At 47.3% G+C, this 14,323-nt stretch overlaps 1 protein-coding gene across 1 annotated transcript in view; it reads left to right on the plus strand.

Annotated features, from left to right (window-relative positions):
- Positions 1 to 211: 211 nt before the first annotated feature.
- KCNT1 (potassium sodium-activated channel subfamily T member 1) overlaps positions 212 to 14,323 on the plus strand; it is a 55,014-nt gene continuing 40,902 nt past the window's right edge. Inside the window, exons 1-2 of the mRNA XM_087914653.1 lie at positions 212 to 329; positions 4,097 to 4,279. Coding sequence (XP_087770779.1) covers positions 262 to 329; positions 4,097 to 4,279 — 251 coding nt within the window. The 5' untranslated portion in view covers positions 212 to 261. The remainder of the gene's footprint in view (positions 330 to 4,096; positions 4,280 to 14,323) is intronic.

The following is a 14,323-nucleotide window of genomic DNA, read 5'->3' on the forward strand; positions in this document are numbered from 1 at the left end:
AGGCCTGTTTGGTTTGCTCTCTTTTGCATTCAGTCTGAGAAAAGCCAGGGGATCCACCAACGAAGTAGGTTCCGGGTTGGTGGAAGAGAACGGAGCGATTCCCGTGATTTTTTAAAAGAAAACACCCATCGCAAAGCCATGGCTTGGCTGGTGGATCCTGCCTGCTTTTCAGAAGCCGGGTGGGGTGGGGGGCTTCCCGGCTGCTGGGCTTGACTGGAGAAGCGAAGAGCGCGAGAGAGCTGCCTTCGCCTCAGCCTGGAGATGCTCGCCCCCAGGATGACGGTGAGGTGTTATTCCCGGAGGGAAGAGGTCTCCCAAAAGCTGGCCAGGTGAGTGTTGGCAGGAAACGGAAACAGACCGCCTGCCTTCAGAAATGGACAACTGACATTCGGGGAGCCTGATCTGATATTCTTTTGGGGTGGGGGAGTGGGGAAAAGGATGCAGGGGGGGGAGAAATGTGACAGTGTTGGGTTGAAAAAGCTGTTCTTTGGTGCCCGGTGATGCTGTAAGTTGAACTCACAAACCTTAGAATCAGAGTAGACCTGGAAGGGACCCTGGAGGTCTTCTAGTCCAGCCCCCTGCTCCTGCAGGAAACCCCGTACCATTTCAGACCAGTGGCTCTCCAGTCCCTTCTAGAAACCTCCAGTGTTGGAGTGCCCACGGCTTCTGGAGGGAAGAAGCCCAGGTTTCGTGTTTAGGGAAGGAAACCTCGGTCCAGCTTCTAAGCCCCTTTCCATCATTTTTGCCTGGATTCTTCCTGCATCCAAGGCAGAATCTCTTTAAAAGAAGGTGTGTCTCTGCCGGAGAGTCATCACTTCACGAGGGAGAGAAGCTGCAACCTAGCGGGAAGGAGATGTTTCCCCAACAGTGAGAACAATTCATCGGTGGAACAGCTGACCACCAGAAGTTCTGGATGTTCCATCCCTGGAGCTTTTTTAAAAGAGATTAGACGGCCATTTGTCTGAAAACGGTGCAGGCTTTCCTGCCGAGGAAGGATGTTGGACTAGAAGACCTTCCAATTCCGTTATTCTGTTTTCCCTCTTCTTTAAAAAAATTATACTTTATTGATTTTACAATTAAAATAGACCAACAACACACACATAAAAGCGAGAGAGAAAAAGAAGACCAGAAAGAGGAAAGAAAGAATAGAAAGAAAAAGATAGAAAACAGGTTTTTCTCTTAACGCTGTGCAACAGGGACGCTTTGCCTATGTCGGTCAAGGGGCTTGCAAAGGTTTAGCAGAAGGAGCTCCCTTTGGCGAGGTTGACCGGCTGCGTGTCTGTGCCCATCACCCGTGGGGTTCGTTTCCTTGTCCCCCACATCGCAGATGAAGGCGGAGAGTCCTTAGTAAACACGCCTGCCGTTCTGTAGAAAGCAGGGTGAGGTGTGCTTAAATCCGACTTAAATTCCCAGTGAGGTTTGTCTTAGCTGTGGAGAACTCTTGACGCTCTCGTGTCAGAATAACCCAGCATGGTTGACACAAAACTCTTGGCATCTCTTAAGGTTGCCCTGGAGATGCCAAAAGGAAAAGGAAAAAAAAGATTTCACCTGGAACATTCTGCATTCAAAGGAAGGACTCTGTGCTACGGTTGCAAGCAAAGTTTTGTTGTAGGCTGTGACTTTTTCTGACAACAGTAATCCGAACAGCTCGAGGCACAATGAGACAGCGCACAGACGGAGGTATAGATATATTCTGCCAGTCATGGCTGAGCTACTGTTCAAGCCACGGCTTGACTTAATTCATCGCCTTCCTCTTGGTGTTGGGAGGGAAGAAAACTCTAGTTGAAAGGTCTGGGAGGGGGTGGTTTTGTGTCCCCCCCCCCGGCCGCCCTGGTGTCTCTGATCTTGAAAGGAGCTCAATCATTCCAGGGCTGTCTGGTTCTCCTGCAACCCGCTCCAAAGATGTGACGGTCACTGTAGGGAAACCCTCTGCTGGATACCAGAAGGTCTCTCTTCAGGATGCCAGGCAGGGATAATTCTTTTGAGGAGGGGAGTTAGTGGACACTGTGACTTTTCGCTAACTTGCTACATCCTCTCGTCAAACTCATGGTTTAGAATAAATTGCCCTTAATGTTAAAAAAAAAAGGGCTGTGGATTTTGACACGGGAAGCTATTCCAGAGCACCTGATAGGACAGGATTGGAAGTTGAATTTGGGGGCTAGAATTTAAGAGAGATAAAAAATAACAATATTTTGCCGTCTTCCCTCTGTGAATGTTATTTTTCTTGGATTTCTTTTTTCCTGTTCAAATGTCTACTCGAGGGGATTTATTTGCTTCTGAGCTTGCAATGGGTGAGAGGGCTATGAAAAGAAATGTAAGACAGAGAGAAACAGAGGCGCTTTGAAAGAACGTGGTGAGTCAGGAAGCAGATTTAGACCAGGCAGAAGATCTCGGTTGCCCACGGAAGGGACAGGAAAATAATGGTCTGTTCTGGGGTTTTATATTTGGATACACATTTTGCGTGCCTCTTTTGTGAATGTTGTGTCTTCATGTTGTGTTCTGTGACGCCATACAAAATAAATAAATGGAACTGACTGAATGAAGGTAAAAAGTTAATGAAGGCACATTGTGTTGATAACAGTCCGTTGTCTCCCAGAGGCTCTTGCGATGAGAAAGAGAAAGGAACGGAATGGTTTTTGCGGAAGGAGGAGGAATCCGTAGAACAGGATTCAGGAAGGGATTCAGAAAGTCGGATGCTCAACAATGGGCTCCAATTTATGACGGTCGCCAGGGGTCACGGGATCCTCTTTTGCGACCTTCTGACAAGCAGAGTCCGGGAGTAGCCAGATTCACTTAACGACTGGGCCAAGAAAGCTCGCAAAATGGATGAAAACCCACATAACAAACGTCTCCCTTAGCATTTGGGGCTCAGCATTTGTGGTCTGTCAAGGGCCACCTGTCCTGGGCCGGCCGGGGCCCTTGGCTCTCAGCCAGTCACCAGGGGCCCCATGCTTTCACAGGGGAGCTTGCAGTCACACGGAGGGGGGGATAGAGAGTCCCAGCAGGGAAGGCACCTCAATGGAAAAGGCTGCCTTGGGGCCTGGCCGAACTAGGAATTGAGAGGTCCATGTCCTTCCAGCCCCTTCTGGACTTGGTGCCTGAGATCGGAGGGGAAATGGAATTGGGTTTTCCTTCCTTCCTTCCTTCCTTCCTTCCTTCCTTCCTTCCTTCCTTCCTTCCTTCCTTCCTTCCTTCCTTCCTTCCTTCCTTCCTTCCTCTGGGTTTTGTTGATTAGATAGGTTTGTTGTTCTACTAATGGCTTGTGGGTATTCATGTGTAAAAGTAAAAAGTTCAGGCTGTAATGTTACTATCTTATTCTACTGGGCTGAAAGGAGTGGTAGGTCAATGTTTTTCTTTCTTTCTTTCTTTCTTTCTTTCTTTCTTTCTTTCTTTCTTTCTTTCTTTCTTTCTTTCTTTCTTTCTTTCTTTCTTTCTTTCTTTCTTTCTTTCTTTCACCCTTATTCTATACTTCTTTGTCTTCTCTTTTTCCTCTCCATTTCCCCCCATGATTTTCACTATCTTTTGCATTCTACATCTGGATAAACTTAATAAAAGTATTTTTTTTTTCAAAAAGTCCACATCATTCCAACAATGTTAGTTTCCTTGCAAATTAAGCAGACGTTTGCCAAGCGATCATTTGCCCCCCTGTCTCAGACGTGGCACTGAGGCCCATCAACCCTGTTTCATCCTTTCCTTTCTTGTATAGTGCCCACCTCCAATATCTCCCCTTTTTTTTCCCTGTGGGAGGGACCCCAGGGCTGTAAAAAGAGTTGGCTGTAAAGAGCTGTTTGCTTGCGTGCGTGTGTGTGTTCTTGCTCAGAAGGGAAAAGGAAAGACAGGGAGAATTTCCTAGTCTTGAGGCTGAAAAATACAAGGAAGACGGGCTCTACTTCATAGGCTCTGGTCCTTCCCTTGGAGCTGGGACAACCAGCTTTCTCCTACCCAAGAGGGACTCTAAGCCACACCTGGGAAGGACCATTTTTGCGAAGGAGGGTTAGTATTTGGCAGGGACTCCCTTTTTCTGTTTGCATCCAACTTGCCTCCTTGCAACCTGCCTCCAGCCCCTCACTCTCTCCCCTCCCCTTTTTCCTCCCAGATTCAAGGCACCCCCAGGAGGTGGCGGAAAAGCTGGAGGAAGCAGCACCAACAAGAGTGGGGTCATCCTGGACATCTCCTCTTTGACCATGAACGAGCTGGACTCCGAAGTACTTCCCCTGCCCCCTCGCTATCGGTTTCGAGACTTGCTCTTGGGCGACCAGAGCTTCCAAAATGAGGACAGGTAAGGCGACACAATGGGACAAAGAAGGTAGAGAGAGAGAGGGGGGGTGTTTGTGTAGCTGCGAAGGGCGTGGAGCTCAAATGGGGGGGGGCTCAAGGTGTTGGAGGAGGCAGCCGGACAGGGGAGCTGTCCATGGTGCTGATCCCTGCCTTCCTCCTTTGGGTGCAACTGACTCCAAGGCAGCGGGGACTTCTAGGCTGAGCTCTCCGTGGTGCTGATCCTTGGCGGACCTGGAAAAATCCATTGGTGACTGCAACTTCACACGGTTGTTTATAGGCTGGTGTGAGGTCCAGATCCTGTTCTGGTGATCTATTTGATTGTGCTGATTGTACTATCCGGATAGGGCCCTGTCTAACCGTGCTGTTGTAGACTTAAGTTTGCCCAAGAATTAATCTTCTGTTCTTACCTATCTAGTGATTCTTTGCTAAAGGATGATTTTATTCGTGTCGCTCAAATGGGAACGTTCTGGTGATTTGTTGCTCTTGGGTTTTCGTGAGGGTGGCAAGAAGGGGAAGAGGTTGCAAACTGAAGCCATTTAGAAATGCAGAATATAATATGGTTTACAGAGATAATGGTATTGAAGTAAAACTGTAGCCTACGTGGTTATTCTATAAACTGTTTTGGGGGGGAGTAAACACAGCTGAGCTTAATGTGGCTCACTTCTGCCTACCTTGGAAGGGTTTATACAACCTACCATCCCGTGGTTTGCTTAATTGTGTTTGCAGAAACAAAGTGCAGTTGCGGTGGATTTGCCTAATTTGCTAAGCCATTAACCTGGTTATGAACCACCACAGATCACAGAATGTATCGAGTGAAAATGGACTGCACCCTAGTTGTACTTTGTATGAGTCAAGCCGCAAGATTAACAGAAGACCTTCCTTAAAGTTTAGTTAATGTTGATCTTAATTGTTTGTGTCGCCGTGTGTTTCAAATCAGTTGGGTTAGTTTGTAGTTTTGTGTATCTGGTGAATCTGAAAGAAAGAAACAGTTAATATCTGAATCAGATTCAGCATGATAAATGTGAACCCAGCTGTGAAACCTCAAATGTGACTCTGGAGGGCCATTCGTGTTCTGATAGTTACTGGTTTACAGGAGGGTTCAAATGTTCTCAGTAACAACTCCCACAATCCTTTGCCAAGGGCCCTGCTGGCTGAAGATGATGGGCACCAGAGTCCCAAATAGACCAGAGCATAACAACATACCGCAAAGTCGGGTGTTGCTTTTCCATGTTTTGCAACAAAGGCCCTCGAGAGGTGGTGAAAACGCCTAGCTTGTATTCAACCAAATGCAGAGCTTTTTCCAAACATCCCTCTTAGTAGAAGGATCAGAGTGACACGATAGCATCATTCCAACATCTATCTCTGGGCTGCTCCAAAAAAGAGAGGATCAACTTGTTTTCCAAGGCACCTGAAAGTAGGACAGGAAGCAACAGATGGACGCTTATCAAGGAGAAATCCAACCTAGAACTAAGGAGAAATTACCTGACCGTAAGAACCAACAACCATGATATTGATATTGAGCATGATGGGGTATTCCGGTATTTGAGGGGATGCCCCAAAGAAGAAGGGGTCAAGAGCATGAAAGGACAAGACAAGAAACAATGAATGGTACTAAGGAGAAACTTCCTAACAGTGAGAACCATTAACCAGTGGAACAACTTGCCTCCAGACGTTGCTTTGAACCCTCCCATCAGAATGATACCCCCCTGAATTTTGCAAGACACCCACCCCAGGCCGATTTCCTTAAGGGAAAGCTGTGTCAACCACCCTTTCTCGACGTGATTTATTCTGCGGGGAGATAATACAAGGTGTTCTGGCCTCTTCAGTGCTTCTTGAATGGCTGGCATCCAGAAATGTTTCTTGCAGGGGATTTGAAATGGCACGCAGCTCCAATTTCTCCCGATCGCTTAGGGCCACGTGGCACTTGTTTTAAGACAGGCACGCTTAGCTGTGTGCAAACAGAAGTGATTTATTTCTTAGCACTGATGACTGTATCAGCAGAGCCTTTCCCAACAAACCGTCGGTTGGAATCGTTGGTTCCAGGGAAGGAAATGGCTCACGGATTTGATTTGAAAACAGCCCTGGGGAGTTGGAGCTCTGCATTTCCGTTGACCTGAAACCACTCCTCTCTTTCTCGTTCCACCTCCACTTTCCAATTTTCTGTGATTTATGAAAGCGTCTTTGGAATTACGACCAAACTGGGAACCTACTGTTGCTTAGCTGCAAATGAGCCCTGGTGGGGTGGGAACAACTTGAGTTAAAGCAAACAGCAATAACGGAGCAGTTGCTCACTGGTGTAATTCCTCTTCCAATCGACTTGCAACCGTCCATCACTCCTTCTCTTTCTTCTAACAGAAGGCTGAACGAATAAGGGTCTTAGAGATCTTCTAGTCCAACCCGCTGCTCAAGCAGGAGATCTTCTACCATGCCAGACAAACGGCTCTCCAGTCTCTTCTTGAAAGCCTCCAGTGATGGAGCCCCCACAACTTCTGGAGGGAAGCCGCTCCCCTGGTCCATTGTCCTTAGTTCTAGGTTGGCTCTCTCCTCGATGACTTTCCATCCATTGCTTCCTATTCTGCCTTCAGGTACTTTGGAGAATCAGTTGACTCCCACTTTGTAGCAGTCCCTCAAACTTGGAAGACTGCTATCATGGCACCCCTACTCCTTCTTTTCACTAGACTAGACCGACCCAATTCTGGCAGCCGTTCTTCATAGGTTTTAGCCTCCAGCCTCCTCCTCATCTTTAGAGCTTTCCCCTGTACTCTTTTTAGAGCCTCGACATCTTTTTTGCATTCAGGTGACCAAAACGGGATGCAGTATTTCAGGGGGGGTCTTTGAGCTTTCTGCACTGTAACCATGACCATTTTCTGCTTGATATGTCTTGTGTTTTTTAAAGGAATGTGCAGAAAAACCAACTATTTCTCCTCCTCCTCCCCTTCTTCCTCCTCCTCCTCCACACACCATGCTCCCTTCTAGCACTGTTGACATTCCCTAGTTAGGTCATGAAATGTCCACAAGAAAATAACCAAATTCAGAGAGCACCAAGGATCCCGCAGTCGTCCTCCTCCTCCTCCTCCTCCTCCTCCTCCTCCTCCTCCTCCTCCTCCTCCTCCTCCTCCTCCAGATGGGGTCAATCAACAGCGTGCCAGCTTCTTCCTCCTAAATGCTCTCCCAGGGTCTGAACAGTTTCTGGCTTTTATATTTTAATTTTTAAGTGGTGCTATGCTGAGGCTCCTTTGCAATCCAGAGTGATATTCTCTTTAAAAAGGGAACACAGCGGTGATTAGTTTGGAGCGCAATAATTAGAACCATTTGTATCGGCGGCTGAGCCAGGCTGATAGCTGGGGAGGGGCGGGTGGGAGGAAACCTGGTGGCTCTTCAAAGGGAAAACGTTCAGGAGAGACCTAGGGGCTCCTTTTAACCAAAAATATTATTTCTATTTACAGTGGGGAGGAGGAAGAGGAGAAGAAGGAGAAAAAGGGAAAGGGTGCGAGCGTTTTTCCGAATGGTTCATTAGATCGAGGAAGGCCGCCTTAGCTGTGGAAGGAGTCGGCCGAGCTTAAAATAAGGGGAACCATGGTTTAGGGGTCATATTTTAGGGCAGGAATCCTCAACCTCCGGTCTGTGAACTGCCACTGGGCCACGGCATGCCAGCAACCATTTCAACAGATTAACAGAGTTGGAAGGGACCTTGTAGGTCATCTAGTCCAACCCCCCGCCCAAGCAGACCCTACACCATTTCTGATAGATGGCAGTCCAGTCTCTTAAAACCTTCCAGGGATGAAACTCCCACAACTTCTGAAGGCAACTTCTGTTCCATTGGTTGATTGTTCTCACTGTCAGGAAATGTCTCCTTATTTCCAGGTTAAATCTTTCCTTGATCAGTTTCCATCCATTATTCCTTGTCTGGCCTTCGGGGCTTTGGAGAATAACTTGTCCACTTCCTCCTCTCTGGGGCAGCCCCTCAAATATTGGAAGACTCTTCTCCTTGTCTCCCCTGGTCCTTCTCTTCCTTAAACTAAACACACCCAGTTCCTCCAACCGTTCATCGTATGTTTGAGCCTCCAGTCCCCTCATCCTCCTGGTTGCTCTTCTCTGCCCTCTTTCTAGAGCCTCAATCTCTTTTTTATAGTGTGGTGACCAAAACTGGATGCAGGACTCTAGGTGTGGTCCACACAGTCCACACAAACAAGCCACGCAAACAAGCGAGGCCCCATCCGTGGGATGCAGGCAGCACACAAAACCACACTCGCTCCGGTCTTCGGAAAAACACCTTTGATATGTGGATTAGGCCTGCTAATTTGATTAACTTGGAGACACTGATTCTCAGACCATGGTGCATTTGGTTAATATTTTAAGGGAAGATGGAAACTGCATAACGAATAAAATGTATTTGAATATAAAACTCATCACAAGGCCCCCATGTAATTTTGTATCGGCAGCAGCAGGAAATTAATCACTCCTTCCGACTGCATTGATTTCCAGAGCATCTAAGAAACACAGATTTTTAAAGTATTTTTTCCCTTTGGATTCTTTTACCTTGGGGAAAACTGTTTGTAGAAAGAAAGAAAGAAAGAAGGAAGGAAGGAAGGAAGGAAGGAAGGAAGGAAGAAAGAAAGAAAGAAAGAAAGAAAGAAAGAAAGAAAGAAAGAAAGAAAGAAAGAAAGAAAGAAAGCAGCACCATCTGTGTCTAGAAACAATTGTCCTTTTTTTGAAGCAAAGATTCTAAGAGAACAAAAAAATGTCTCCCCTGCCCCCATTCTTATTAACCTTGCTCCAACCTTCCTCCCTTTTCACTGTGCAGATGTGGGAGAAGGATTTTGAAGATTTATTTCTTACAGTTTTAGCCCTACTGTTCCTTCCAGGTATACAGGAAAACTTGGTTCATACTGGGATCTAATGTAGATCCCTAAGAATTTTGGGAGGGATTTATACATTTCACAAAATCTGAACCGCATATTCTAATCTATCGTTCCAAATGAGGCTGCTCTAATTAGGCTGCTGTGCATCTGTGTGTTTGTGTAGAGAAAGATGAGCTTGTTTTGGTTCCCGGAAACGAATACTTGCACTCACCCTATGTCCAGAGGCATTCTCTTCCGTCTTCCAAAATGTTCGGCCCCTAAACTGCCACCTGGCTTGGTTTTTGGCCTTTGATTCCTGGCAAGTGCCTGAGGTCAGACAAATCTGCGCCAATTTTTCTTGGCAAGGTTTCAGAAGGGATCGGCCATTGCCTGCTTCCTAGGGTGGCTGGTACAAGGTTGGTCAGCCGGCTCGGTGTCCAGGATTAAAACTCCCGGTCTCCCCATTTTGCCTCAAGCTCTACACCCACCTGATCTTTGAGAGGAAAAGAACGAAAAACGTGCCAATCGAAAAACTAGTTCTGTGTTTTGTTTTAATTGTTTATTACACCAGGGTGGGAATTAATCCTTTGCAATTATGTTTTTTTCCCTAATTGCCTCTTTTATTTAAATAAGCTTATAAGATCAGAGGGAGGAGAAATGCAGTCTGGGCTCTGAGCTCAATTTGGACTGTAGTTTCCATGGTTTTCCTGTGTCATTTGAGCAAAGAAATGGGATATATTTTCACGCCAGGCTACGAATCTGACCTTTTGAGTTTGATCGGCATCAGATCCCAGCCTGACCCGATCTCTTTTCCGTTTCAGCTGCAGCCTGTTTTATTTCTTAAGAATTTGTCACCTTCCCAAATGTTTTCCTTTTATGTTTCTTGCAAGCAAACATAAAGAGGAAGAAACAAGCCTGCCAGATTATTTATTCAACGTACGGCGTAACATACACGCACCAGCAATATATAGTATTAACATTTCACCTAGGTTAAGGCAACATAAATAAAAATACAATAAAAATATAAACATGCTTGAAAAACAAATAAATAGATGTTGCCAGAGATGGCAGCATTTTTTTCTCTCCCCATTCTTAGGGAGAGAGAAAAAATAACAACATGTAAAATCCTAAAAGAATTTAGGATGTTCGGGGAAGAAGAAAAAACCCACAGTGAATAATAATAATAATAATAATAATGTCCAACTGTCCTGAAAGCAGTTCTTTCTTTTGATTTTGGGCATGCAAGTTGGTTGTGTGCAGCCTTAGGTTGGCTGACATGGAGCGTGGCAAGGAAAAAACGTGTAGAGGAAATTGGAAGGACCGCTGGAAGAGGATGGCTGCAGCTTCCCCGTCACGGCTTTGCATTGTTGCTAAGACAAGCTTAATACTGTTGTGGGTAAATGTAGTGTTCTATTGGCATCTTTGAAATTAGGTGAGGGATTCCTGGCTTCCCAAGAAACAGTGAGTCACCGTTAATCTTCCCAACCCTCATCCTTTCTCCATGTCTTCCACCACAGAGCAAGCTGGGCTCCAGTGCTCATAACCAGGTGCTTCAAAGTTGAAGGCAAACCATCAGGATTTGGGGGCAGAAACATGTTGAGACAGGAAGCGTTTTCAGATTTTCAGATGAACAGAGTTGGAAGGGACCTTGTAGGTCATCTAATCCAACCCCCTCCACCAAAGCAGGAGACCCTGCATCATTTCTGACAGAGGGCAGTCCAGTCTCTTCTTGAAAGCCTCCAGCGATGAAGCTCCCACCACTTCCGAAGGCAACTTCTGTGCTATCGGTTGATTGTTCTCCCCGTCAGAAAGTTTCTCCTTATTTCCAGGTTGAATCTCTCCTTGAATCAGTTTCCATCCATTCTTCCTTGTCTGGCCTTCAGGTGCTTTGGAGAATAGCTTGGCCCCCTCCTCCTCTCTGGGGCAGCCCCTCAAATACTGGAAGGCTGCTATCCTGTCTCCCCTGGTCCTTCTCTTCCCAGGACTGGCCAGTCCCAGTTCCTGCAACCATCCTAATCATCACTGTGGTTAGGGTTAGGGTTAGGGTAGAAAGAAGAGGGTAGCTACCACAGAGAGGAAGGGGTCAACTTATTTTCCAAAGCACCTGAAAGCAAGACAAGAAGCAATGGATGGAAACTAATCAAGTACAGAAGCAACCTGGAACTAAGGAGAAACGTCCTATCAGTGGAGCTAACTGTCCCATGGCGAGTTGGCCGGGGCAAGGGGGCCATAGTGAATATTGGCCAGGGCGAATTGTGATAGGCCCCTGGGAAAGCACCTCAGAGAGAGACGAGGGGGGCAGTTAAGAAAAATGAAATGTAAATAAATAAAAAGTTCAACCCAGCAAATCACATGACCGCAGGGATGCAGCAACGGTCGTCGATGCCGACTGGTCGTAAGTCTCTTTTTTCGTTGAACGTTTGCTCAACGAACGGCTATAAAATCAAGGATGACCTGCGGCTTCAGTGAAAACTGCTGTGTCTTTTTAAAAAAGAATTGCTAGAAGTAAGTGTGTGGGAGGCGACACAATTCCCCTTCAATAGGCCCCTGCCTGGGTTAGGTGGGAAGAGAGACACCGAGGAGGCCTGAAATGCAACCACTCGGGAACAGCAGGCCGACGGCTCATTAAACGGCACTTAATTGTCTCCGGGTGAAGCGTTGAGGCTCTTTGTGAAGATCAATGCAAAAGGGGCATTTAGGGAAAAGTCTGGGAAACGGTGCTTTGATTTGAGGCAGCCGGAATCTCAAGTGGGGGCCAGGGGGGAAGAAAAAAAGAACAGCTCAGTCCTCCGGGTTACATCGAACATGAAATTGCTGCTCAATTCCCTTTGGTGACTTAGAGCAGAATGGGAGGGTCTCATTTTAAAGTTGACAATACAACACTGCAAAAAGCAATCGTCCCCTAAGCGTCTTCGTGGCTCTTCTCTGCACTCTTCTCTAGAGTCTCAGCGTCTTTTTTACATCCTGCCGACCCAAACTGGATACAATACTCCAAGCGTGGCCTTATTACCAAGGCCTTATAAAGGGGCATGAACACTTCACGCGATCTTGACTCTGTCCCTCGGTTGATGCAGCCTAGGACGGCCTTGGCTGTTTTTGGTGGTGTGGGATTCCCTGCTGAGGCTCACTTCTGGTTGCAGTGGGAGGCACTGAACGAGGTTCTAACCGGTGCTCATTTCTGTGATTTTGCACCAGGCAAAAACTTGGTTCCCCCCAAAGCAATAAAAGGTGATTTATTTATTTTGTTTGGCTTGGGTTGCCCCCAGAACTTTTTTTTTGGGGGGGGGGGCACCCAAAAAACCTTCTCGGGAAGGGAAACGAAAAGGACTTTTCTCTTCCCTTCTCTTGAGTGAGAATGGCGGAAAGTTGGAAAGAGGGCCACTAGGGGACGCTCGTGCAATGGCTGAGCTGCAGGTTCCTATCCTGATTTCTTTGAATACACACACACACACACACACACACACACACACACACAAACCACCTTGGCTCCACGCCGGCCAGGAGTCACCGGAGCTTGTTGGGATGATCAGCCAAAGAATCTACTGCAGATCAAATCTTCTCTCTGATCATTTTTGTAAAAAACGACTCCGATTAGTGGCAGCAGCAGCAACAACAGTGAGGATCTTGTGGGGGGGGGCAGGGGGGGGGCAGCCGGCAGTCAGCCGTACTGCCCTCTAACCACTGCATCTCTGTGGCTCATTGCTCTGTGGCTTTCCAAGCCCTGCCATGACGCTGCAGCTCCTAGAGAGATGCTCTCTCTCAGAAGATCCGATGAATCTGCCCCGTTATTTAGTTGCCTTCTTGTTGGTCCAAAGGACGACTCCTAATTCCTTGGCGTTGGCCATTCGTAGTGAGGCTGGTGGGCCCAGAAGTCCATGCCACCCCTTGCCAATGCTGTAGAAGACGCCTCTGATTAGTGGCATCCTGCCCTAAGTAGAACGGTCTGGCGGTCCCGGGAATGGTGGAGACCAGGGGTTGGAGGTTCTCCCCCTGCCTCTGCCAAAGCTTGGCTCGGAACAGGCGAATTGCAACGAGGCGGAAAGACGTGTCAGCTGCTCAGAGGAGCAGAAAGGAAATAGAAGGGAGCAAATTGGTTGTAGCAGATAGAAATAGATCAGTGGTTTTCAGAAGCCGCAGGGGCAAGCGGTCCATTCTTCTAGACGGTGGGATTCGAAAACGTCTCAGCTACAGGGCGAATATAGCAAGGGGAGGCGGGTGATTATAGACACTCTTTGGCATTCTCTCTTTCCCCTTATTGACAAACAAGTCTTCAATGGTTGTGAGAGGTTGTGTATCCGGGCTCTGGGAAAACTGGACTCTGTTCCGTGAGACGGGAAGGGAAGCCTCCGCTGACCGGGGATACCTGAATCCAGGGTACCGAGTTGGAAAAAGAAGGAGTAAGCCACAATTTTGCCCGAGAAAAGGCTTCTGGTTTAAGGAAACAGAAGGGATCCGTGTGAAAATGCCCTCTCTTTTGGTTTCCTGTTACTGGCCAGCCTGGTTAAAACCACGGATTGTATCCTGGTTAAGCAATCGTGCAATAATTCAATTAAATGGAGTTCAAAGGGTTTAATTAATTCCTGCAATCTCCCAGCAGGACAGAGAAGCAAGCAGTTTTGCCCAGGGAATCCCCGCGTTATTATCTCACCAGTGAACAAAACTGTTTAAAGAGAGTCATTTTTTCTCTCCCCTGCTGGTGCTGTTTGTCAAGCAGGAAAGTTCTCAGACTTGGAATGGAAGGAGTTTTACATCAGAATTTGACCCAGTTTGGTATCGACCGTCCAATTTCCTCCCCCCCTCCCTTTCCTATCACTGGCTGGGGGAGGAAGGTCATCTAAGCCCATCTGGGTAGAGGAGACTGGACTCTGCGGATGTTCAAGAGACCCGGCACCTTTTCCTACCTCCTCTCCAAGGCCCCATTCGTAGCAGTTGTCTGCCATGGTGGCTGCTTGACTTGCGGGGTCCTATAGGCAGGCGAGAAGGAGAACCTGTGTTTGGGCCACAGGGTGCAGGTCGAGAAAGGCTGGAAAAGGGAAGGGAACTGGATTTCCTACCGGTGGCAGAACCTGGTGCCGAACTATAATTCTCAGCACCCACAGCCAGTAAGATCCAGTGCGGAAGGATATTAGAGTTGCCTTCAGCAAAGTTTGGAGATTTCAGTGGTTTTCCCCCGCTGGGCGATCAAGAAGCAAGTTTCTTTCTTT

This window comes from Pseudonaja textilis, chromosome 17 (genome assembly GCF_049901715.1).
Source record: "Pseudonaja textilis isolate UNSWEBS1 chromosome 17, rPseTex1.2, whole genome shotgun sequence".
In the NCBI taxonomy this organism is placed as follows: domain Eukaryota; kingdom Metazoa; phylum Chordata; class Lepidosauria; order Squamata; family Elapidae; genus Pseudonaja; species Pseudonaja textilis.